Here is a 26,406-nt window from a genome sequence, read left to right as displayed (position 1 = left end):
TCATCAGTGATGATGGCGATGACGATGCGGATGCCGGTGACGACATCAGTGACGTCACTGATGACGTCATCAGTGATGATGACGACGATGCGGATGTCGGTAACGTCATCAGTGATGATGACGATGCGAATGCCGGTGACGTCATCAGTGATGATGACGATGTGGATGCCGGTGACGTCATCAGGGACGTCACTAATGACGTCATCAGTGATGATGACGATGTGGATGCCGGTGACGTCATCAGTGACGATGACGTCATCGGGGGTCACGCGACATCGGCGGGGGTCACGTGACCTCGGAGGGTCACGTGACCTCGAGGAGGGGGTCACGTGACCTCAGGGGAGTCACGTGACTTCAGGGGGTCACGTGACCTCGGGAGGGGGGGTCACGTGCCCCCCCCCCCACGAGGTCACGTGACCCCGGTGGGGGGCTCGCGCGGTGCATTATGGGACATTTCCCATGATGCACCGCGCGGTTACGCCGACGGCGACGGCCACGGCGACGCCGACGCCGCTCAAGCCGAAAACGGGCGCCTAAGAGCTGCGCTCTAAAAAGTGAAACCCTGTAACGCCGAATTGGAGCGCAGCTCTTGAGGAGGAGGAGGGATGGGTACTGAGGGGAGGGTAGACCCCTCCTCCTCCCCCTCCTCCTCGTCCTCCTCCTCCTCCCCTCATTCTTGAATATGCTCCGGGGGGTCACTTGACCTCGGGGGGGAGGGGGTGACGTGACCTCGGGGGGGTCACGTGACCTCTGGGGGTCACGTGACCTTGGGGGTCATGTGACCTCTGGGGGTTACGTGACCTTGGGGCACGTGACCTTGAGGGTCACTTGACCTTGGGGTGACCTTGGTGGGCCGCGTGACCTTGGGGTGACCTTGGAGGGGTCACGTGACCTCGCGGTTACGCCGACGGCGATGGCGACGCCGACGCCGCTCAAGCCGGAAACGGGCGCCTAAGAGCTGCGCTCTAAAATGCTACTATATCAGCTTCTCAGCAGGCAATACACGGGTTGGCTGTTTGTCAAGCAACCTTGTGCTCCGACGTCATGTTCGTACTCAAGGAGGTTGCTTGTTCGTTTTGCCACTTCTTTCGCTGTGCTTTTCTGTTTTGTTTTCAGCCGTCCCAGGGAACGATTTATGCTTGTTATATTATGTTTTAGCCGCCGTCGTTTGTAAGTGCTCCTCAGTGATCGCGCCTAAACATCAATAGTTTTCAAAGGCCCGCCACCGCTACGGGAGCGCGCTTTAGAGCATGCATCAAAGTGGCAGCGCGAGCTCGCGCTAGAAATAGCGTGGTTTGAAAACACGATATACTAAACTGTCTATTGACTTTTTGCTCGCCCAAGCGTGTTGTGGTGCCGAAGTGCAAGGCGTCCAGGGGACTGGCATGGTTGTGCCCCATGCCGAGCACGCCTTCCTGCGCTGTGCGTTGCACTAACAACCCGCTGCGCAACGCGGACATGAGTTTCCATCAGTTCCCCCAAAAAGTGCGAAGCTGAAGAAGGTGTGGGTCGACGTCGTTCTTCGAAGAGATTTCGGAAAGCCGTGGACTCCGAAACCTTCTCTGGCGACCATAGTTGAGTTAATTCATGCTTAGCGCGGGCGTACAATAACCTTCCACAACGCTTCTGAAACGTGGTTTGCACACCTTCAAGATTGTAGTTCTTCTCAGATGTGAGGGCTCGTTCTGAACCTGGGCTGCCAACACCGCAGTCAATTATGGCCACCAGGTCATGTTTATTAATATTTGCTACTGATGTTTCGTATCTACGAAGCAAAGCAGTGGAACAGCCGCAGCACCTTACATGAGTGAACGGAACTGCTCGTGCTACTAAGCCAGTTATCCGTTTTGCTGTGAAGCGGTACGAAGTTTGCGTCACACAATGGCCATGCAGCTAATCACCAGGGTTGCCATCTTCTCGAGCCGGTAGTTTTGCTTTCAATGTAGACCCCTGAAACAAATCTTTGAGGTAAGATACAAAGGGTGTTTCAGAGAACACAGGCCAAATCGCTCCTGCGAAAACTAGTCATCGCAACGAAAGAAGGCTTGTGACGGTTTGGTCCTGGGCCAGGGGCCCATATAGGAAAATTACTAATGTCCGGGATAATTAAGCTGTTAATTATTTTTGCGTAATTAACTTTTCTAATATTGTGTTTATGGGCATGGTATAAATTAGAAAAATGTTCAGCGTCATCGAAAAACACTAAATCAACAAATCGCAGAACGATAGAAGGCACGCGAAGCATTTTACGGCTTTCTGAAAGACGGCACAAAATCGGCGGGTTTTTAAGTTTCGGTTTCCTATCGGAGCGCATCTCAGCCCCGGCGGCACCGCGCCCCGTGGAAAGATAGTGCAACCAACCTCTTCTGCGCCGTCATCGCGCGACGCAGCAGAGGCTGGTTGCGCTATCTCTCCAAGGGGCGCGGTGCCGCCGGGGCTGAGATGCGCTCCGATAGGAAACCGAAACTTAAAAACTTGTCGATTTTGTGCGGTTTTTCAGAAAGCCGAAAAATGCTTCGCGTGCCTTCTATCGTTCTGCAATTTGTTGATCTAGTGTTTTTCAATGATGCTGAGCAATTTTCTAATTGAAACCATGCCCTTAAACACAATATTAAAAAAGGTAATTACGCAAAAATAATTAACAATTAAATTATCCCTGACTTTAATAATTTTCCTAAATGGGCCCCTGGCCCAGGACCAGAACGCCACAAGACTTTTTTCGTTGCGATGAGTAGTTTTCGCAGTAGCGATTTGGCCTGCGTTCTCTGAAACACCCTGTATACAAAACTGCTCAAGGTATCGGAGAATAAATTACACCCCGTGATTCTGGGACATGTCCTGCACTAAAAAAATCGTCACCCCGAAATTGAAAGAAAAAGGTACCGTAGTTACACTCTAATAAATAAGTAAACAGACATTTTTTGTCGCTTTTCCATTAATGGTTACTGCTTTGCCTTTGAGAAGAATTAGTGTTAATTTTCTTGAGAGTTCCCAGTGTTACTGAAACCAAGCACTGCACAAAACACCCTGGAACACACTCCTCAGTCTTAAATTTTGGTCTATCTACATTAGTGTAACTTGTTATGTTAATCTGTTTCTATAGAATAGCTTATACATTATAAAGCGAGTACACTGAGTACTGTGCAATATAAGTTGAAGCGGTTAAAACACACTTTATACAATTTTCACGATAAAAAAACTAATTTTAGCTGTAAATCAAACAACCTCGTTTTACCGATATAGTATAGCATTTCACTGCTGAAGCACACATGTGGCCTATATACCATGTAATGGTGCTTCTATTTATGTGTATCTGTGTTGCTCTTGATGAGGGTCTATGCACTCTCATTAGCAATCTACCCTTCCACTTTTGAATAGAAATCAGGCAAAGAAAACAGTGCTCTCTGTTATAGAACAGGAGTTGGCCAAGGCCCTTGGGGCTTTTCTAGAGACAAAGGGCGGTCGTCATGTAGAGTGAGCCGTAGATTGAGGTCCTTATGGCCTTTTTTAATGTCGAACATTCTAGCGTGTGATTAGTTTCATCTTCGTTTGATTATCGAAGTACACATTCTGGAGAATTTGCACAACAGACACAGTGTAAAAAGGTCTCGTCGCAAGCAACGTTGAGGCGAAGACTACAGTAGTCTTTTTGAGATGCGTGTCAGAAAAATGAAATCGCGTATTTTTATCTGAGGTTGGACCTTTTGAAGGAACGACCATTTAGGCTGTTGAACAAACCGGGTGGAAGTACAAATTTCTCTTACTACCGATGTGTCCCGATTGTCTTTATGAGGAAAGAGAACACGCCGATATTGTTAATCGTGGTTCGTCTCGGCGAGGCAGCCTGCCACTTCATTGCCCGTAACGACTATGTGCCCTATAGCCCACTAAAGCGCGATGTCGTGACCTGCCGGGATTACCAAAGTCATTTCAATTAACGCTTCCTAAGTGTATCCGTTGTTCTTGCTTTTTACAGTTCACTGATTGCATGGATGTGAGAGCCACTTCAGAGTCGCTGCAGATGTCCGATTTTTCCATCGTCTCTGCTTGCTAGCCAAAGCGTAATTCGGACAGTATTAGCGGCATGTATGAACTACAGGGGGTAATTCTCTAGCTACCATTATCATCGCTTGTTTTAGTGGGTAGGAGAGACCGAACAACGGACGCAGGTTCTTCGGCTTGTCAGCTCGCTTGTGGAGCAGTAGCATTAATTTCTGGAGCATTAGTTAATCGATGCACACTAATGCGTGAGGATATACTCTTATGAAGATTTACACTTCAGAAAGGTTTCGGCCCTTCGGTAGTGAGGTTACAATCGCTTTTGGCACACCAAACAGTATCGGGAGCAGCAACTTCTTTAGATTTCCGGGTTGTGTAGTTGTGTTTTGTCGCAGAAGCACTGTAGATGGATCGGTATCGGCTTCATGCACCTGAGCGCTTCTTGCTATCAGAGCCGTTTTTGACGACGTTGGATGACGAGCTGGCTTGCTCATTGGTGACTTGCATGGAGGAACTGGTGGGGTGATAGCGGCCATGATTCAAGTGCCGGTGGTGCACTTGGTGGTGTTGCTACTGGTATTGCAGCTCTGATGACTTGAGCATACGTAGACCTTTGAACTTCTCTGCACTTGGTTTGGAGTCACAGGAGGCACAGGTCTCACTTCCTCTAGATTCTGTCGTGACAAATGACGCTAAGCCATCTTGCCGTAAATATGTTCGCGCTTGATTAACGCGTCTATCTGTTTGTTTCGCATACAACCCGCGAACGACGCAGCATGTGTTCCACTCCAACTCGCGCAATTAGAATGGTTTATGGAGTTGTATTATTAGTGGTTGTGCGGGCCAGTACATACACCGTGCATCAGTAAGGTCCGTGACCTGTGTTGGCAATATGTTCATGCCTTTGGTAACGGAAGCAGCGCACAGCTTGTTCAAAATATTCCTTTTTCCGTGTGACTTGTGAATCCTAGAAAAACTCGTGAGGGCATTCGGCAGTCTTTTCAAAATTGTATGATGACGCTTGCCGTTTGGCAGACATGTCAGTGTTTTGCTCGTAAGATACTGAAGGAATCATTCGTCAGTGAATTCTATGGAGAAATGTTTGTCTTGTCCAGAGTCTTGACTAAGGCTGCAGTTCCCTGCAGCGCAATAAAATCCAGCAAAGTTTTTTTTTTTTTTTTTTTTTTTTTTAATTAAGAGAATATTTTCTGACAATAAAGAGGTGACGCTTACTACAAAACTTCAATGTTTGGTGATTTTGTGTGAGTTTAGTTCCTCTTGTGCTGTGATGACAGTTTGGTTAGCGATACGGTTTGGGGTCACTTGCTAGAAGGACTGTGCCTTCGTTGGCTTAAAAAGGATGGGAATGTCTTTTATATGACACTATCCTTGTAAGTGTTCATTCTATCAAGATGTTTCTGATCGTGAAATTTTGGGTAACCTACAGCTTTTAATTTCGCCTTACAACTAAGGCCCCCCGTTTCTGGCAAAAAATAACATGACATCACCTGGCCCCCTTGGACGTTCCAACAACAACTCTCGGTTGTGTTTTAATTCATTTGTTTGATAGCAGTGACTTCCTAAGTGAACTGTCTGCTTCCGAAACTTTCTTTTCGCCTCTGTTCTTATTTTCTCGTTACCAGGTAGCATGCGCTGTTTTGCTCCCCCCTCTCACCCCATTTGAGCGCAAAAAAAGCTCGATCAGAGATATTTATAGGCGCAAGTTTCTTTCAAAGGTTGACTTATAACAAAACTATTTTGTAAGTAATACGCCTGCTGTCCACTGTTTTTCTCTCTCTTCCTTCCCGCCCTCGTCCATTGTATAAGCTAGAATGACCGGGGTCTCTAGCTACTCCCTGCGGAAAGGGAACAATGTGTCTTCTATCCTCGAGGAGGCCTAATCATGCGTTCATTTCCTCCTGTCAAAATTATTGTCGCTCTAAAAGTGTGCAGGCCCTCCTCTTACCCCAGTTAAAAAATATACTAATCACGTTTCCGTCTAAAGTTTGGATTTTTACGGGCGCATGTAAAATCAAATATCTAGTTTATTTTCAGATGGCTTTTGTCTGGCGGTCCCTCGCGCTTCTTTTCTTTTCACTTTACATCCGCGCAAGGCCAATTTCATTGCTGCTCTGAACAAGGTGAACTTCACGAGCTTGTTATTATCATGACGCTTTTCGCATGCCCGTTGTGCGGTAACTCCGATGTAAGTCTGCTCTTTCCTCCATTGTGCCCAGTTGAACTGGACCTGGCTTCTGCGGAGTGTAATGGACTACGCGGAGATGCAGCACGTGGACGAGGCAAGCGTTAATCTGACCATCGAAAACGACAGTAATTACCTGCAGAGGTTTTTCGACCTCCTCAACAGAACGAACCCCAGGTAGGAACTCCCCTTATACGTATACTGTATACTTTAAACACAAAATATTGGCACGTGAAAAAAAAAAAAAAGATACAAGTGATTCAATCTGGATTTTGAGATATTTAAAACGCAAGTGTATATAAGAGGTATGCTCACTGGAATGTTGATCTAACGAGCTCTTTCGGACGCTTATTTCCATTCATACTTGTTCATGGCCAGTAACAACTTTCTACTCTTATTTCGTTACTTTCTTCCTCACAACGTTAGGACTTAGTTGCTTTCTGAGAATAGTAATGATGGACGTAGTTGCGGTACTTTTGGCCGAGTAATGCGTAGCAATGTAATTCGTTACGTTTATTTAAGAACCTGAGCAACATCAACCTTTCGTTCGTTCTAACTCGAGCTGTGGCCCTGAAGCTGCAAATGGATAACCTAAAGAGGACTGCACAAAGTATAAGTCTGTTTATCACCGAAAAACATCAATACCCAGCTCCGTTCCAGAAAAATGTTCTTTAGAAAGCCTTCGCCGAATATTATGGAGATGACTACGGGGTCACAACGTTCACCCTGTGTCGTCACGGGGAGAGCAAGACGGGCATTGCGGTATTTCGCTGAAGGGAGCAAAATGGTGCGTGAATTTAGCGTTCGTGCACAAGATTCTGTGCGAATAAGCGTTTTTTTTTTTGTTTTGGCCTCGAAATCAAACTATAAACGATAATTGCAAGTAAAAGCAAACTTTATTGCGCGGGAAATATATTAGTGTGTAAATAATAATGTTTCAAAATACATCACTATCAAAATGCGAGAACATATGCGCATATTCGCAACTGGTGAGAGGTGTAAGCAAAAAACTGCGAGTTTCTTTCTTTCATAACCTAAACCCTCAGACGGGGTTTAGATTATGATGTTTCTACCCAACTCACAAGTATGTTTTCCCCCCTTGCAATTTTTCTTTCTTTCTTTTTATTTCTTTATTGGCCGGCAGGTAGGCAGGCACGAAAGGCATGATGCGTGTTTAACACCGATTTTTGGAAAGCATGAACATTTGATAGGGAATAATTGCCACAAATTTACAAGAAGCGAGGCAATGGGACAGGGAAAAGCTAGTCACATGTGAGAACCGGCCTTACGAGCGGTGGGTGCGTGCCCGCGCCTCAGGCACGGGGTTGGCTAGCTTGAAAGACTATATACTGTACATAGCGCGTTCTCGGGTTTTGGTTTTGTTATGGGCATGACACCACTGTTGTAAATAAAATTTTCTAAACAACAGAAACTTAAAAAATTTTCTCTGGTGTGTTTTTCCCAGTACTCTCTTTCCGTCTGTTTTATGAACAGAGGAAGAAATGACCTTTCTAAAATCCTTTTCGTGTGGGCAATTTTACGTGTCCCCTCGAGCTTGCGGGACTCCGAGCCTCTGGTCCCTCGTGCCTTTGTGGCCAACGCTCGAGCTGATTATACTTTCTGTATTTTTTTCATCTTTCGTCAATACATGAGTTGTGATTGTGCGGTTGTCTCGTCTACGTGTTCCTCTTCTCTGTCCCTGTCCTTTTGTGCGCTACTGGAACTATGGTCGATCTATACCAACTCGTGCAACTGTCTACATTATTACTGCACCATAGATGTTAGCCAGGGCGAGACCAAGCGAACGAGCGCACCTCACAGGCGCTATCATATGTGTATCTTGCGCGATGCGTAACGTCAATGAGGTGAGCGGTTGCATGGTTTGACGTGACACCGCGCTTCCTGTTACGTTTTACCGGGAGGGCAGTACTTTCCGAGTATCTGTGCTATACAGCTTAGCGGCCATAATAATTCTTCTGCCGTCACTTGATGTGAACGGATGCAGAATCATGAGCTCGCCAGGAGCGGGAACAACGGCCCTTTCCGGCCGTGGGTTCTCTTTTGTGATGGCCGATGCCGAGTATCGAATGGTGCTGCTACCTCAGCCTTCGAAAATTGCTGACCGGAACCCTATGTTGCTTCACTGCAACGTCAACGGTAGACCTTATAAGATAGGCGACATCAGGAGCGAGCTGGAACGTCTGGGTGCGCTGGTGGCATCAAGGCCCTCGCCAAACGGCGTCTGGTCGCCGTGAAGAAGCCCGACACCAAAGACAAGCGCAACCTCGCCTTGGAGCCCGACAACGAGGACGTGGAATTGGATCCAGTGGATTCAAGAACTACTAGGAACAAGAAACACAAGCAACCCTTACATTCACAACGCACCCCACCGCATCGGACCAATCGCTACCTGTTTTGACACGCAAGTCGTCTTCTCCTGCATATTCAAACTGGCGAGCCTGTGCGGTTTGACTAACCAGAAGGAGACCAAGCCGCCCTACGAGAAAAAACACTACACCCACTTCAGAGAATGTGCGACCGAGAAGGTGTACTTTGTGGCCTTAAATTGCGCAGCTGAATACATTAGCCAAACTGGCCGATGCGTAAACGACCTTCTATGAGAGCATCGAAACGAGGCAACATCAAAAGCCGATCATGCTACGATCCCATCGCTGCTCATGCGAAGAAGCGTATTTGGTGCGCACCGACGTTTGGCGGCACCAAGGTCCTGGGAACACATCATCTGCGAATCGGGCGTGAAATCATCGAAACATTCATCATCAAAGAAGCAAAAAATAACGTCTCATCCGCAACGTTAGCCCTGACAAGACGCGAAATGGGATTTATCAGGCCAAAACTAATGGCGAATTCATGGTCGTTCGGAGCGCGCGGGGATCGACGTTTCTGGAGCGAGCCTATTTCACTGGGCGATCGGGGTCGAGACCGACGTGTTTCAATGGTCGTTTTGGATTAGCTCCCGCTCCAGATCTCAATCTGGATCCGAGAAAAGTCGCTCCGACGATTTCGGGGGATTCAACCGGAAGCCGGCCGGGCCAGCCCTCGGCGCACACACGTGACTTCCTTTCTCGTGGGGCATCTCGCCTGATCTCGCCTCAGAAGAAGAAGAAGCATGTCGCGGGCTGGGCTCCTAGATTGTCTCGACATCAGAAGAATTCGTAATGGCCGCTTGCTTACCCCTTGGCTCGACAGCCGGTTTGTTTTCCAGGAAGGAGAACAGAAGGTATTTGCCGCGCTACGGGCATCCCGGCAATCTTTGCTAGAAGCGCCTTAGCCATTCCTGCCGCTCGTGCGTCGAACACGTGTTAGCGCCGCGATTGCGAAAACGTCTTCGAAACGACCGCGGCGGCCGCGGAAAGGGGATTCCCTGGCAGTTGAATGACGGGAAGGCATCTGCCGATCCCGGAGCAGTGGTCACGTTCCACTGGGGATCCGTAGGCGGCGCGACCCCGTTCGGATCGTGTGCTCCAGTCCGGATCTGGTCGACTGATCCCGGCGCGCTCCGGAACGCCCAGTGGAATTCGCCATAAAAAAAAAAAAAAGAAAAGTAACAAAAATGGGCTGTCACGATGCGTTGTCGGCGCTCCCGTTCGTAACTTCCTCTCCTTCAGCTTTCCCCCGTTCTGGTCAACGCGTGAATTTTGCGTGCCCGGAGAGCCGCGGTGCCGCGGCTCTCCAGTGCGAAGTAAATATAGACTAAAGACTAAATTTTCGTCGTTGCTCAATGAAAGATTATGGTTGTGTACGAAAGTTCGTCGTATTTTAATATTCCTATTTTGCGTATTCACAATCACAACACGCTCTCCTTAACTAGACGAAAAAGCGACTGAAATGGGACCTTCGGGACGTGGTTGGAGAGCACCAGGCCCACGGGATTAAGGGACGAACCATCAGCACAAACCTGCACGGAATGCGCATTTTGGGTAGCGAAAGTGTTAATGTGCCCCTTGGCCGTGCTTCAGCTCGACCTGAGCGAAACCTTCGACAGGGTTTACCACTCCTTTCTTTTCTGGGTCTTGGAGGAGTGTGAGATCGGTGCGCGTCTGTTCCGATACGTCCAGTCGGGCTACCGAGACATCACAACCCGCTTACTTGTGACCGGAAACATGACGACTCCCATCTCAGTCACTAGATTCGTGCGACCGGGCTGCCCAACGTCGCCGATATTATTTACGTTGTCCATCGAACCATTCTGTCGGACGATTATCGGTGACGCAAGTATTTCGTGGGCTCACCTAGTCTTCACGTGAGCTGAAAGTGCTCGCCTACGCCTACGATGTGGCCGTGGTCTGCTCATCGTGGGCGCAGGTACACACGATGATACAACACATTACACACTTCTGCAGTGCCTCGGGTGCGGCGATGCACACTGACCAGTCCGTCGGTACCTTGCTCGGAGATTGGGACTTGAAGCCAGAGCACCCTCTCCGAATCACCGAGACGACGAGTGGGTCAAAGTATATAGGTTTGAACATGGACACTGAGACAATAAGTGCTGGGCGCGGTTTTAGATGCGGAGCATCTCTTGCTCGGGTCTATGTCCCGCGGCTTCGTAGTCCGCATTCACACTACGCATGCGCAACTCTCCTCCTTCCCTCTCCAACAGCTGCGCGTTACTCTCTCCGCTCTCTCTCTCTCTACCAGCTGCGTGCACTTCCCGTGCGTTCACTTCTACTCACACTGCGCGCGCATGCGCAACACTCCTCCTCTAGTCTCCTCTCCTTCAAGTGTGAATATAAGCAGCGGTAGCGCGCTGCGCGCGTTCAGTTCACCGCTGTTGACCCCACTTCACTCTGTATTTTCGATGAAGTGTGATGGAAGAGCGCTCTGAGAGGTTACGTCACAATGGCGGAGGAAGGAAGTCCATGGCGCAACTACGTGAGAATACGCTATCGACGTGAAAACATGTCCCTTGACAAGCGGCGCGGTGGTGTTCGTTCATGCGCGTTTATCCGACATTAATATACGTTTTAAAGGCGCAGTCTTGTACAATTTATTATATATATATAATATAAACGTATTATATAACGCGCTACCAAGGTTGAGAGTACCAAAATTATATTTATGAGTATTCCCGTAACCGCGGGACTATGTGCAGTCCCGCAGCACCCCACACTTTTCGAAAGGACCGGCTGCGATGCTGCTGATGCCACATGGCTCCGATTCTGGTAAATTTACGTTGTGTGTGAGCTGCTGACTGTCTGAAAAGGAACGCTGAGACATCTCAGAAGGGAAGCAAACCGAAAAGAAATCCAGTCGTTGTCGTAGGGAGCGTACACCAGCAAGAGATGAATCGACAACGTTAAGCCTTTCGTCGCCGCTGCTCTCGTGTGTGGTACTTTTGAGACTTGTTTCCCGTCGTATTTCTGTCATCACCGTAGTCTCGGGTAGTTTTTTTTTTTTGTGTTCGCTTGATACTACGGCATTTACGTGCATTCGTGAAACAAGTCCTGCTACGGTTTGAGTGCCGTGTGACAACTAGCCAACGAAGGCTCCGGTCGACTAATCGATAGACCTCTCTCGACAAAGAGAGGCTTCTTGGAGTTCGTGTTCAAATGTGTTCGTCACGGATATTGTGGGACGTATGGATACGATCGACAGGTGAGAAACAACTTATTTACGGGCTTTTTTGTTCATGTAGGACGCAAGTAAGATGCTGCAATCGTTTTATTTTAATCGCATGATAAATTGCAATTTTGTTCCTTGTCATTATTCGTATGCAGTTGCGTCGACATTTGTAAATATGCGCGCTAATCTAGTTTTCACTGGAAGATGAAAATCAAGTTTGTGTGATTATTGAAAGTGAGTTGTTTGTGGTTCTGTGTTTATTTATACTAAAGTTATTTTATTGCCTTTTCCGCGTTTATACTAGAATCTTAACTGTATTAAGGTGATAGTATTATTATATACAAAATAAGTTATGTTTTGTTCTAAGGCAGCTCGAGCCCATAGGGAGAAGTAAATTAGTAGACTAAGTCGTAAGTTTAGTACCCCTGCCACAGGGAAACGTTAATATATTTTCATTCAGTGATATAGGATTTAATCAGCTCGCGGTCTTGAGTGATTATACGAGCGCCGCAATCGGATTTGTCGACCCTATAATGTCATTCGATCGAAATTACATTAATTTTGCCATGTGGCCGGGGTATGATGCAAGAATTCAGTGACTGCACGCGATAACGTCGCTTACATGATCGTGAGAAACGCTTGTCTTGCCTTGTCCGCGTTGACTATGTCTACCTCATTTTTAACTGTTTTGTTTTGCGGTTTCAAAATCACTGCGTGTCTCGCCATTTTGTCAAAGTATTTCTGTATAAAATATGCATTCCTACAACAATAATTGCATGACTCAATGTTTTCGACTTAAAACAATCACATTTTTCGATAGACGTCTTGTACGCATACCTCGTGCCATTTCGTACCGATTATTTAGCGGTGTAATATTTTGCTCGTGTAATAAAATGTTTTCTAGACCCGTTGCTATCTGCAGCTTTCATATTAGCTAATATGACACGCGTATGTGACTAAAAACGCGTTACGACGGTCGATCTACCCGCGTTGCATTCGCTTCGACGCGCGCCCCCGATGGCCTTCCTTTGCGACGTCACGAGAAGAGCACTACGGCCTTGTCTTCTAGGAGGTGTTGCTCTCTCCGCTCTCTCTCTCTCTCTACCAGCTGCGTGCACTTCCCGTGCGTTCACTTCTACTCACACCGCGCGCGCATGCGCAACTCTCCTCCTCTAGTCTCCTCTCCTTCAAGTGTGAATATAAGCAGCGGTAGCGCGCTGCGCGCGTTCAGTTCACCGCTGTTGACCCCACTTCACTCCGTATTTTCGATGAAGTGTGATGGAAGCAACAGTCCCGTCAGTTAGTGGGTTGGCGCAAGCAAGCGTCAGCCCCACCCCACAAACTAACAGCAACGCTACGTCCACTGAAGACAAAGCTGCGCAGCGAAGCGCACGCGACGCTGAGTGCAAATGCTTGCAGCGAGCGGTAGACCCTGAACTACGGCAACGAGAAGCGGCGTCCATTCGTCAACGTCAAGCGGCGGATGCTGAACTACGACAACGTGAAGCAGCGGCGGTTCGAGAACGTCGAGCAGCAGAACCTGAGGTTCGGGACCGTGAAGTTCAACGTAAACGTACGAAGCGAGCGGCGGAACCCGACCTTCGAGAACGGGAAGCCGCGTTGGTTCGTGAACGTCGAGCAGCAGAACCTGAGGTTCGGGACCGTGAAGTTCAACAATGTTACTAACACCGTTAATAACACCGTTAATAACGATCCGCGATGCTCCGCATCACCCCATGGTTCCCCTCGGGAAGATGGTGTAAATTTTGGAGAGCAATTGACTAAGAAGCAAACTTCTAGACTCGCATACCAGGCGTATTCCTTTGTTAAATGGTGCGTTTATTTGCAACTTTTTTCATCCTACGGTTTGGTACGCGGCTTCAATATTGCCGTCGTACCGAGGTAATATTGCAAAATTTAATTGGGGTTGGGACTGGTGTTTTGAGCGTATGAGGGGTAATAACTTGTTTTTAAGAAAAATTTAAAAAAAACCTAGGGGTGACCGTGGCAGGGAACGACATCGAACGTGCTCACAGACTAGGCCGCTCAAATTCATAAAAGCCAAGAGCAATTATTGTTATTTTTCTATCCTTCAAAGTCAAGCAGCACGTTCTATCCCAAGGATTCAAACTAAAAGATGAAAGCCGTTTACAATTCCCTGTAACGCCGGTTAGAGCGCAGCTCTTGAGGAGGAAGATGGAAGCGTACTCAGGGATAAATGACTCCTTGAGGTCACGTGACCTCATTGGGTCACGTGACCTCGGGGGTCACGTGACCTGAAGGGATCACATGACAAGGGGGTCACGTGACCTAAGGGGGTCACGTGACCCCGAGGTCACGTGACCCCCCTAAGAGCTGCGCTCTAAAAAGGCGGCTTAGGTCTAGTGAGTGTTTAACTTAAGCTCAAACGTTCAATGTACTCTCTTTTTGTTTTAGATCAAAGTGATTCACTGATACTTACTTCGTTTAAATAATTGGGTGGAAGTGTTTTAAGGCCACGACTTGACGGAGATGCTAAGGACGTCCGTTCACGTGTCTTGAAGTTTTATAAAAAAAATAGCAGAATCGAAGGTGTTTTTTTTAATCCGCTTTCCCCAAGTGTGTCTGAAGAAAGTTAAAGGGTCACTTTATACTGGGTCACATTGGACTTAATGACGACCCCTCCACTATACCGTGTTCTCGAGAATACTGCTATTGCTTCTGGTGTATTTCACAGTTTGCGAAGGAACCCGTTTAAAGCAGCGACAAAGAACTTTTTTACGCGTTTTCGTTGTGAAGCGCTTCCTGTTATAACGTGACTTGTAAAGAGGGAGTTCTTTGAACCGTAGTCAACGAACTGTGTCTTGTGCCTAACGCCAGAAACTCTTGAGCACATGCTTTTGTATTTGACAAATTCAGGGCTTTTCTGGGCAGAATTCCGAGCAGTTCTGAGAATTGACTTTTACATGGCTGCAAAAAGAAAGAAGTATATTAAGTTCGGGTAAAGCGCAGAGAGCAGAGCTTGGGAAGTTCTAGCCCTTCCCGGCCTACATGCGTTATGGATGTTCAGGATGGATCATCTGGAAGTAGCAGAAGGAGGCAAACCCGCGTGGCAACACTTCTGTGACAGGTTTATGTATTTAAGCATGGTGCTCGACGAGAGGGCACAACAAGGACTAGAGTGCTGGGTTTAATTGAAAGCGTGATTACATAAGCGTGCTCTGCATCCGCGGTGGCAAAGGTGAACCATGACGTCCGTGTGCAAGGGGCCTTGTTTTGTGTGCAGAGAGGGTACAGGGAACCTACTTTGCTCCGAGACGAAGGGCTGGCACTCAGGGTTTACTACTTTTATGTGTACATCTTGCGGTGCACAGAAGCAGGAGTGTGCGGCTGCTTATATTGTCTTCGTACAATGTAAGAAACCGTGCTCGGTGGTCTCGTATATAAATGACCCTTTAAAACTCTTATAAATAGGAAACATTATAAAAGTAAAATCAAAATAAAACAATTTCGGCGCTCTTCCGAGTGCTACCTTATGCCTAAGTTCGAGTCAAACTTTGGTGTCTTTCTTATGACTTTTGTATTATTTTATCTGTTTCCTTCGCTTTTTTGTACTTTATATATAGCCTCAACGTCGTCAAACGCACCTAGCATGTCGCTCGTTGATGACGCTCGTCCACGATGCTCGTTCATGTCGATCGTTCATGGCGCTCCTACATGACGCTCATTTCCTATCGCTCGTTTATGATGATTTTCTCATAAAGAATGACTAATAAAATACATTTTGTGTTAAAAGAATCTCTTTGCGGGAACCGACTGCCAGTCATGGCGGACGTAATGAATTGCAAAAACAGATACTTGTTCGTAAATAATGAACTAAAATTTACAAATTAACCTTGTAATTAGTAAAAGTACAAATATGAATCCATTTAGAAACTTGATGAGCGTCATTAACAACTTTTAAATCATTTAATTTTATGAAGATTTAAAGAACATGTGAAGTTTGAGGCTGCGTTAAATATGTCACTCGTGGAGCACGCACATGATTGGCATGCAAAGACTCGCATGCTATTCTTATCCGGTTATTCCCATCGCCGGCCGTGACTGCTGCGCGAGTGATGACTTTATCGCACTCCCGTGCTTCGCACGTGCTTCAACTATTTCTGAAATTGAACAATTTAGGGTTTTTCGAGGACTCTCAGCAAGTTTGTAGCTCAAACGTTTTTCGGTGTTTTAACTAATTTTAAAGCTAATGAATCCTTTTTATTTAATAATTTATTTATGTTTTTTTTGCGATCCGTGTCAACCGCGCTGGCTGGCAGTTTGACCACGGAGAGAGTTTTGATTTCTCTCTCTACCATTTTATTGGTAGGAATTGTCTTCGCTGAGACACCCGGTATATTCATATCTGATATGTTTACGATTTTGTGTTTTTGAATGAAACGGGAAAAAAGTTCCGAAGACATTTGCGAGTAAAGGGTTCGTCATTTTGGTATTCGAGAGCGCGAAAAACTTCGATATTTCAAAATCTCAAACACGTACCCACTCAATCAAAAACGGGATTCCCTTGTTAGAATGCCAGGTTAACGCGGTTTATTAATAAGATGAAGTGTAGGACAAAACGGTCTCGAACATAATATAGACGAAATGGTCTCAAATGTGAACCTGGGAAGAATGATCCCAAGTGAAGTTTTCGACACATCTAGTAAATTTTCACTCCAAAGTTTAATTCAACAAATGCCTAATATGTAGTTACTTGTATTCAAGAATCTCTTCAAATAGTTCTAAGAAACAACCAGTGCAGCCCAAAAGTCTATCCACTTACCATTATCGTTTGTTCAGCAGCATGGTTCTTTGGCGGCCGACATCTGTAGCGGTTTATCTTCCATACTTTGTTTTGCCGTAAGTCAGAACACTGTCCAACACGTTGAAAGTCACTACTCAACCAAATACGCAGTCTAAAAGTGTGAAGTCGCCGCTCGCGGTCTGCGCTTAATGGATTAAATGGTGATGACACACACAAAGAAAATTTTCAAACACCATGATGTAGCGTTGTCACCACTGCCTATCGTCTCGTAGCCCCGGCCTCACTTTTAGTTTAGTACATCGTGTTATGTGTGTGTGTGTAATAAAACATTCACGTCTTACGAACGTCTTTTGGTAAATTTCTATCTAACTCAAAGGAGCTTCAAGAACACGGATCTGCATGGTGTTTTAAGGACGTTTAATGCTGCTACATGTTTCTGACGAAGTGTTATAAAACAACCTAACTATTCTCGTACTGCTTCGCTTGATGCGGGAGGTGTCTTAAGTTGCGGGCGATGATGTCAGCAACGTTACGTAATGCCTTATCGTGAACTGTGGAGTTTAATCGAGATCGCTTCACTATTTATTGACTGTTGTGCGAATTTGGGACGGTATATGCCCGCTACAGTAGTGAGTTTTAGTATTGCGTACATGAGCAAACGCAAGCCCTGGGCGTTTCCGTTAGCGTTGCGTTCTCCACGATGCGCAAGCGCGAAGTCGCCATGCGCCAATCCAAGGCCGCAGTTTGGGCTCCGCGCACGCGCAGTGTGAAACAGGCAACGCTAACTCAAACGCACAGGGCGCGTTCGCTCGTATCAGACTTGGACGCGTAGTTCAGCTAGTCTATTTAAAATACTGTAGTTTAACTACTTTTCCAAGTAACTTCGTCACTTTCAGTTACAAATTTATTCGAGTAATTAGCAGTTTATTTAGCTATGTTTCTCGGGTAACTTCTACTGAAATTACTAACTACTTTCAAAATCTACTGAAAATTTTGCTCATCATAAAACTTTGAGCGCAGAAATAAATAAGACACGCCGGCAGATGAAGTGGCATTCTCCTACAAGGGGCCCCTTACAATCTGTTCCCTACGCCCTTATACTCGGCAGCCGTGAAAACTGTATCGTAGGCGTCCTTGGGCCAAGGTGGCGACCAGGAGCCAAAACGTAACACCGGCGCGCACGACCGCAAGCAGATGCTTAACAAGTCTTGGTCGGGTATTGACCTATACTCCGCGACAACTTTTCTTGGCAATGCAGTGGAAGGTACATCCCCGCGTCCCCTCTCCCATTTTGCGTGTACGCAGGCTCTCCTCCTCCCCCATTTCCGGGGAGAGGAGGAGAGCCCGCGCAAACTCAAAATGGGAGAGGGGACGCGGGCCTGTACCTTCCACTGCATTGCCAAGAAACGTTGTCGCGGAGTATAATCCGGTAATGCTCGCAGGCGCCGCGCCTCCTGCTGCAGCCGTGAAAGACTATGAGGGTGGCTGTTGTTCTCATATTATCTGCCTTTAGTGAGTTCTGACTCAAGCGGTTTAGGGGTTCCTCGGGAGGCGCCACTGGAATGAACTCGCAGCTGGGCGCCTGTTCCCATGGTCGCCTACTCGTCAGCGCATACACCTTTGCAAACCCGGACTCCCCCGCGCACAAACGCAGACACGGATGATCCGTTCATGGGAGCACTTTCTCGCTTCCAGTGCAACTGTAGGAGCGAAGATGCTTGTTCACGTATTTTTTCGCGTCCTTCCGATCCTCCACGCCAGGGAGACCTCCTCTTTGTTAAAACGATTTACTTGTCAGCAGTCTTGTACACGTTACTAAAAAAAAGTACCTAATCGATTACAATTACTATTACTCTTGGCTAAAAAGTATTCGATTAGATTGCTTGATTACTCGACGGCAAAAGTAATTGGACATTACTTAAAAAAGTAATCGTTACTTTTCCGATTACTTTATTGTGTGAAGACACATCTTCAGCGCTCTGAATGAACTACTTCCTACCTATATTTCACATTTGCACAAGTAGTGAAGAAGAAAAACTGGCTCCCTCTTTGTGGTCGTTGGACCTTCACAATGCGGACACAATCATAGAATTCGTTTGAAGACGTTTAATGATTTGGGCGTTCGCCGGTGTGTGTGTGTGGGGGGGGGGGGGGGGGCGGAGGGGGTTCTAGATCTTGTTAAGCTTGAGCAACGGTTGTCGCTCAAAGCTTGCGCCGCTCATTTTATTATTCACATGTGAATGAGCTCGCATGTTAAACAAAAGAGCAGCAGCTCCAGGATTTGAAACGGATCATGTGCAGTATCTATTAGCGGAAGAGATCGCCCCGACCACTTCTCAACTCGAAACATCGCTTGTCACGAAGACCACGTAGGTGAAATGGGGAAATATTTCATCTTTCTTTGTTATATTTTGCATCCGCTTTAGGCATTCTTCGATTCTGGTTCTCCTACAGGCTGCGAGTAGGTACCCTAAGCAGGATTTTTTTATGTTTTTATTTCTGTGTGTGTGTGTGCATAAGAAGGCTAGTTTGAACGAAGGACTCACAAAGCTGCATTCTGCATCCTCAAACTTCGCCCTGACTGGCCTTTGTCACGCAGTGTGGCTTTCCTGGGGCTTCCCACTCCCAGTCCCAGCTCGGCAAAAAAAAAAAAAAAAAAAAAAGCGGACATTTTACAGAAACGGTACATAGAACGAGATTGACCTAACGTTTCCTACAGCTCCGCAAAAATCTTTATTTTTTCCGTTCAAAAAAAAAGGGGAAAAAAAGCAAATTTTATTTTTGTCATTTCATTAAAAAAAGGCGTGTGCCGGGGGTGGGGGGGGGGGGGGGGGGAGGATTCCCGTGGACAAATTGTAACGGTTACAAGTAATTTTATTACTTCAAAAAGTGATCAGATTACTCTTGTGATTACTGCCTAATAAAAGTAATCAACTGATTACAAAATTACTCCAAAAAGTAATCGATTACAAGTAATTTGATTACTTGTAATGCGTACGGTACAAGTCTGCTTGTCAGGCGGGTCAGGCGCGTCAGGATACCGTAGTCGCCGGCGAGGATTGCGGGTCACCTTTGGCAGATCCATTTGTTTCTGTAAAACCAAAACAATTATTTTTTTTTCAATAGCGTAGCACTAGAACTGCAAACAAGACGCACAGCAGTCCGGATGATCTCATCGTCGTGGCACGATGCTTGATCCCTTGACGGTCAGGTGCACTTCTTTCTTCAGCGTACTCTCCGAATGTCGTGGGAATAAACATTAACATAAACATAACATTATCAACTTGCCGAAGAAAAAAAAAAAAAAAGAGGAGAGTTTGTTATAAAAGATTCTCTAGGCCGAGGCAAACCTTACATGTTTCGTCATGGACACCGAAGATGCCAACACTCGCTTACTCGACCGTGCCCAGCCTGTTTCAGAAATTCAACGCTGTCATTTCGTCCAGCGCGTCGGTGGAACGTCTTTTTAGCTTGGCTGCGGACGTCTTTAGGAGGAAAAGGGGAAAACTCTCTGAGAAGAACTTTGAAGGTTAATTGCTTCTGCGAGCGAATAAACTATTTTTGTGAAAACGCAAGTCATAAAATGACTGCATTTATTTTACGCTTGCATCGTTTTTCACGGATCAAAACTGCTGTTTATTTTGCTACCCAAAAAATATAAAAAATAACTTAGAAGGTAATTTTAAAAGTAACTCGCTACGTTTTTACAGTAGTTAGTAGTTTACTCAATTACTATTACAAATGCGTAATTTCTGCTTACTTTGAGCGTCGACACTCAGTAACTTAACTTCACTACCTTTCTTGAGTAACTTGTACATGTCTGGCTCGCATACGCAGTACTAAAACTCACTAGTAAATCTTGGTGCGTTATAAACTTGTGACCTGCTCCGTGACGTCGTGAGATCACGTGGGGAGTTTCGCTTAGTCATTCGGGAGCCAGCTGCATGCGCCGACGGTTGCCTGCTAGCGCAGGCTCCGGTCATGTTACTCCAGCTGCTCGCGCACCATTTCGCCTCCTCGTGGAGCTCAGCGAAGGCGTTCGGCTGCGCATGCCACGGTCCGAGGTTCGACTCCAGCTGCGCCGCCTGGTAAAGCTCACTCTTTGCAAATAATTACGCTTATATAATACTGAGTAAATATAATTATGTGCAAGTATGCCTTTTACGGCGACAGCCGTCACTGGCGAGATTTCGCAGCCGGGCCCTAGGTTTGCTCGTTTTAGGTCGTCGCTCGATTAATTCAGCGGGAAACGCTTCCGGTTAAGACAAGCAGGGAAGCAGCGCCACGTGGGACTGTAACGTCAGTGTCACGTGACGTCACAATTTTCCCGCTAAGTGTAACGGTAAAGTTTCTCCACTAAATTTATAAGGGTATCAGGGACCGTATCACACACTGTCGATCTGAATCAAACGTGAAATTCTTTTCATTCAATTTTGCGGGGAAGCGCTTCACGCAACATCGCGCCTCATTACTTCTTATGATATCACAATTTCTGAGCTAAATTTAACGAAAAACGCTTCCCGCGATAATGTGACGTCATCTGTGCAGCAATGTGCGCAGCATCTCGGGCATTGCATTTGCAAGACACGGCAAAAAAATGGCAATCTTCGATGCATGCTTTGTATGCGTATGCATTACCCGCTCTATGTGTCTATGCGTGCTTTGTGTTGCCTCGCTCGAGCGTCGAGCGTAACGCTTTTCGAGTGAAATTGTGTCCTTATCCACGTCCTGTGTTAAAATGCAGTCTCGAAAAGAGCTATGCACGTTTTGCAAGACTTTCATGACGCGAAGTCACGGCCAGCGTAAAGCCGTCAGAGGGTTCATACTTTCTCGGTAAAAATTACAATGTTTGGGGATAGCGGCGCAAAGGTGTCAGAACGATTGTACAAAATGATCGAACTAGGCCAACGCGGAGAGGTGCCGTTCTATGTCTTTTACGTTCTTTTACTCATATTATTCTTCACACAGAATTCAACAAAAGTTGTTGAATTATTCTTTAGTGACCGCTGCTGGAGTAACTGGCGAAGCATTTTGTATATACAACCTGCGCGCGTTCTTCCGACGTCAAGTCCTTCGGATCTTCATCTATTCTATCCCCTTCCGTATTCCTGAAAGTGGCGCGTTCCGTTGTCCAAGACCTTTACGGTTTCAGTATACGTCAGAGCAGCTACTCCGGCCATCGTAGATAGTCCAAATGTGAGCGATACCGTTCAGCGTATTTGGGCTTCCGTTCCGCAGGACGATCAGCTACTTGTCTGGCGGTTGGGGAATTGATTAACTCTTTCTCAATAACGATAACACTATGGCCCCATGGCTTATGGCCCTGAGGGTATTGCAAATAAATAAATAAATAAATAAATTTGCACGGCACCGCGAAAAGAACCATTACGATTCTAAAAGCTAGAAAATATTAAAGGAGCTCCAGAGCGAAGAAATAGGATGCCATGGTTAATCAAGTATCAAAGCTCCGCTAATCTGTTTTTGTCACTGAGAGCTTTAGAAGCTCGGGGCGTAGGGCTTCCCGATCATCTTCCTATAGCTCCGCGGATAAAGAGATTGAAGAAATGCCCAAACAGCGTGAAGATAATGAGCCCCGCGTTTGGTGCGCTGTCAGGGAATACAGTCCCTCACAACCTAGGAAACGCATGCAATAACTTATTATGTTTATTAGGTTCGTTTTTTTTTTTTACTTTTTGAAACGTCCTTCGGCGTTCTAATTGATTGATATTGATATCTCGTTGGAGGAGAGGAGAAATACTGAAGTGCCACTCCATGCCCTGCTTTTTTTTTTCAAGCTGCCAGTTACTCTAAAGTGTTCCAAAAGTGCTTTAATGTTTTTCATATAAAACGTTTCTACAATGCAACAGTAACTGTCCAAGCATTTTGTATACACCAACTCATGTTTACAAACAAACCGGAGCGCCCCTAGCGGACGCCACCGGCGCCGCGCATGCGCGGTGGATGGTGGGCAAGAAGCCCGCCGTCGCCCATAAACAAACTATTGAATTGCGTTGTTGTCGGCGTCGGTGGGAGTCCCCGTGCTCTTTTTCGCGTTGGAATTGTTGATTCTACGTCCTCCTAGCAATGTCTGACTACTTGAGCGGCTTCAGCAAAACTATCGAGGCAAAACTTTGCGTGAATAATGTGACGTGCGGCGATTCATTTCACGTGGACGCCGCAAAATGGGCGCTAAAGCCTGACTCCCACGATGAGGTTCTGTTCGCTATATTCAGTCGCGACGTCGCTCGGACTGCAAAAGCGTGGACCGTAGCTGAGATGGTGGACATCGATACTGAAAACCGCAAGTAGAATCGGGCATTACAAGTCGGTGATGGCCACTGGTAACAATGATCAACAACTTCTTGTATCTGTTTACACTTAGCCGACTTACCCCAACCAACCTTCAAAAGTGTTTTGAGGCCTGCACTTAGTTCTTATCGCAATTACCGGGTCAACGTTTGGTTTACGGGCCGCTGTCGTTTGAACGAGCTGACGACACAAAGCAGCCAAGTTTGAAAGAGCAGACGACAGTTCGAACGCACGCGCAATGGAGTACGGGCAAGAAGCACCGCGTCCAGCGTCAACAAACCATTCGAATGTCACGTTGTCGGCGTCTGTGTGAGTCTGCATACCCTTTTTCGCGTTGGAGTTGTCGATTCTACGTCCTCATCGCAATGTCTTACCACTTGAATCGCCTGAGCGAAATTATCAAGGCTCGTTACGCCGCTAAACTTTCCGTAAATAATTTGACATGCGGCGATTCATTCGCATGAAGGCTGCAGAACGGACGCCAAAACCATGATGAGATTCTTGTAGCTATTTTCGGTCGCGACGTCGCTCGTGCTGCAAAAGTGTAAAAGGTAGCGGCGATGATCGACGTCAATACTGAAAATCGGAAGCGGGAACAGACCAAGCGTAACAAGTAGGTGATGGCCACCGGTACCAATAATTAACATCTTGTATCTACTGTTTACACCGAGCCTACTTAAGCCTTATGAGGCCTGCAATTACTTCTTATCGCAATCACCGGGTCAAATTTTAGTCAACGGGCCGCTTTTGTTTGAACGAGCAGACGACAAAAAGCAGACAACTTTGAAAGAGCAGACGAAAGTTCGAACGATCAGGCGGTCGTGTGAATTTGAAGACGCACTGAACCCTTCGGTGGCCCGGACGACTTGGGGGTTTTCTCTCGTTCATGTTGGAACAAAGCAAATACATCTGGCGACCGCATATTGTGGCCCGCACACGCAATCGTAGTTCGACGGCGTCTGGTTTGCCCTTTTCACGGCAACTATCCACGTTCTCGGACGAACGGAGGGTGCAAAAACACATGAAAACTGATCTTCAAACCTTTCCAGACTCTCTTGGTAAAGCCCCCGTCGCAGCATTTTGACGAGAAGGCAGGTTTTTTGTCTCGTTTCTTCCAAAGGAACACAGGAATGCATGTCTGGCACGGCGACTTCTGCCCACTGCCCCATACCGGAAGTGCGTCCGGCGCGCCACCACCGCGGCGTGACGTAGGAGAGTTGAGTTGGTGTATACATAGCCTGCCCCATTCCTCTCGGATAGTCCCCTTTTAGAGCGCAGCTCTTAGGCGCCTGTTTCCGGCTTGAACGGCGTCGCCGTCGGCGTAACCAAGGTCACCCCAAGGTAACGTGACCCCCAAGGTAACGTGACCCCCAAGGTCACCCCAAGGTCACGTGACCCCCTTTCAAGGTCACGTGACCCCCCAGGTCACCCCCAAGGTCACGTGACCCCCAGGTCACCCCAAGGTCATGTGACCCCCGAGGTCACGTGACCTCGGGGGGGGGGGTGTCGCGTGACTTCGGGGGGGAGGGGGGTCACGTGACCTCGGGGAGGGGGATACGTGACCTCAGGGGGGGTCGCGTGACCTTGGGAGGGGTCACGTGACCCCTTTCAAGGTCACCTGAAGGTCACGTGACCCCCAAGGTGGCCCCCCCCTCCCGAGGTCACGTGTCCCCCTCCCCGAGGTCACGTGACCCCCCCTCCCCCCCGAAGTCACGCGACACCCCCCCCCCCCCCCGAGGTCACGTGACCCCCTCCCCCCCATGTCAGGTGACCCCCCCGGAGCATATTTAGTCACGTCAACATTAATTTTACTGATAGTGACATGTCTAGTTTCATGTGACCGCTGCAACAGCAGTAGCGGACGGGACAGACGTCACCCGCGAGCTACAAAAGTATATAAAAACGGAAGGCGATTCATTGTTCAGAACGTTCCTACTCATCCACTGATGTCTTCCCTGAAAAAGGCCGAGCAGCCAGGGAGTTTGGGAGAAGGGGTGGGAAGTGCGCTGGCACATCTCGGCGTCACGTGAGCGCGCGTGATGTTTTCATTGACCGGTGCCTTCGTTCGCAAAATGGCGTCGTGCAGCTTGGGGGAGAGACGCTGGGAGAAGGGGAATCGCGTTAGTTTTCAGCTTACGTGGACTTTACGAGCTACCCCCTTTTAGCGTGTGTGGGTTCTCGTTTCGCAGGACAGTGGCCAACTACCTGTCGTGGCGGTTCGTGCTGTCGTACATGCCTTACCTGGACGTGCACTTTCGGCGCCTGTACCAGGACTTCCGGCGCCGCGTGCCCGGACCCCACGAGGAGCGCACCTACCTGTCCCGCTGGAAGGAGTGCGTGCGCCTGCTCAGCGACGGCTTCAGCATGCCCATGGCCGCGCTCTTCGTCAGGCAGGACTTCGACGTCGACACCGACGCCCAGGTAAAACAACTTCAAACCAATCGGTCTTTTTTTTTTGTTTTTTTTTTGCGGGTTTATTTTGTGAGGTTTTTGTTACAGTAATGTCTCGTTAATGCGGACACTGTCCCCCTAGAAATCGTTCCTAATTTGAGTTGCTCATTCTAACTCGGCAAAAGTTCGCGTATTGCTCCAGTTCATCTCCAGAAACTTCCTCTATACAGTGGGATATCAATATAAATGGTTTCAATATTAACGAGACATGACACGTATCTCTTTTATGCATCAGAACGGCGCAACTTGTTTCACGCCTTTAGGATTTCCAAACGGCTAAACCTTTCATGGTGCCTTGGTAACTGTAACTTTGACAATAAATTTGAATATATTCCGAGCTTGATAATGTTTCTCGCAGAATCATGAAGAAAATAAAAGTTCATTTTAATTTTCAAAAAAGCAATTGTGATTGCTTTTTTCTGACATTTTGAAATGTGCTGAAAGATGGAAACCATGGGTGTGATAAATTGTTATGTACAAGACACTGCTAAAACACCATGCGTTCCGAAATTATTGCTCTTGGCATCCTCCTTTTTTGTGTCCATGAACCTCTCCGTGAACCGCTTCCTATCCACATTCACCCTAATAATATTACGCCCTGCGACACATGGACCTCACCCCGAGGTATTACAGAAATATTTAGTCAGATTGATAAAGAGCTAGACCGATCAAAATGCACCATATGAAATTTACGTCTCCACACATGCCGAATCCGGTAAACGACGTCATGTTCGACGATCTTGAATGGGCCGTCCCAATGTGGTTGATCAATCAATCAATCAATCAGTTTATTTTTCTTTCAAGGGGTACACACTCCTCGAAATGGTACCTTGGCGCAAAAGGCGATCGTGTCACCTGACTGGGCACCAAGGTCCAATGGGGGGGGAGGGGAGGGGAGGGAGGGAGGGGAGGGGAGGGGAGGGGAGGGGGGGCAAAGTCCAGCAGCAATAACATTAAAGGTTAAACTTCGACAAGAGAAAAAAATACTTATACAAGATATAATAGATACACACATACATACACTCAAGGGAAAATGGATGCACACATAAAATTGTAAAGAATGAATACTAGC

General features: G+C 47.1%; 1 protein-coding gene across 1 annotated transcript in view; it reads left to right on the top strand.

Annotated features, from left to right (window-relative positions):
• LOC8026542 (neprilysin-1) overlaps positions 1 to 26,406 on the top strand; it is a 98,391-nt gene that overhangs the window by 35,533 nt on the left and 36,452 nt on the right. The window contains exons 7-8 of the mRNA XM_040209807.3: positions 6,237 to 6,379; positions 25,073 to 25,304. Of these exons, the coding sequence (XP_040065741.2) occupies positions 6,237 to 6,379; positions 25,073 to 25,304 (375 nt within the window). The remainder of the gene's footprint in view (positions 1 to 6,236; positions 6,380 to 25,072; positions 25,305 to 26,406) is intronic.

This window comes from Ixodes scapularis, unplaced genomic scaffold, assembly GCF_016920785.2.
Source record: "Ixodes scapularis isolate PalLabHiFi unplaced genomic scaffold, ASM1692078v2 PGA_scaffold1__304_contigs__length_218370807, whole genome shotgun sequence".
NCBI classification, from domain to species: Eukaryota; Metazoa; Arthropoda; class Arachnida; order Ixodida; family Ixodidae; genus Ixodes; species Ixodes scapularis.
The sequence above is the reverse complement of the archived record's forward strand: the minus strand, read 5'-3'. Positions and strand labels throughout refer to the sequence as shown.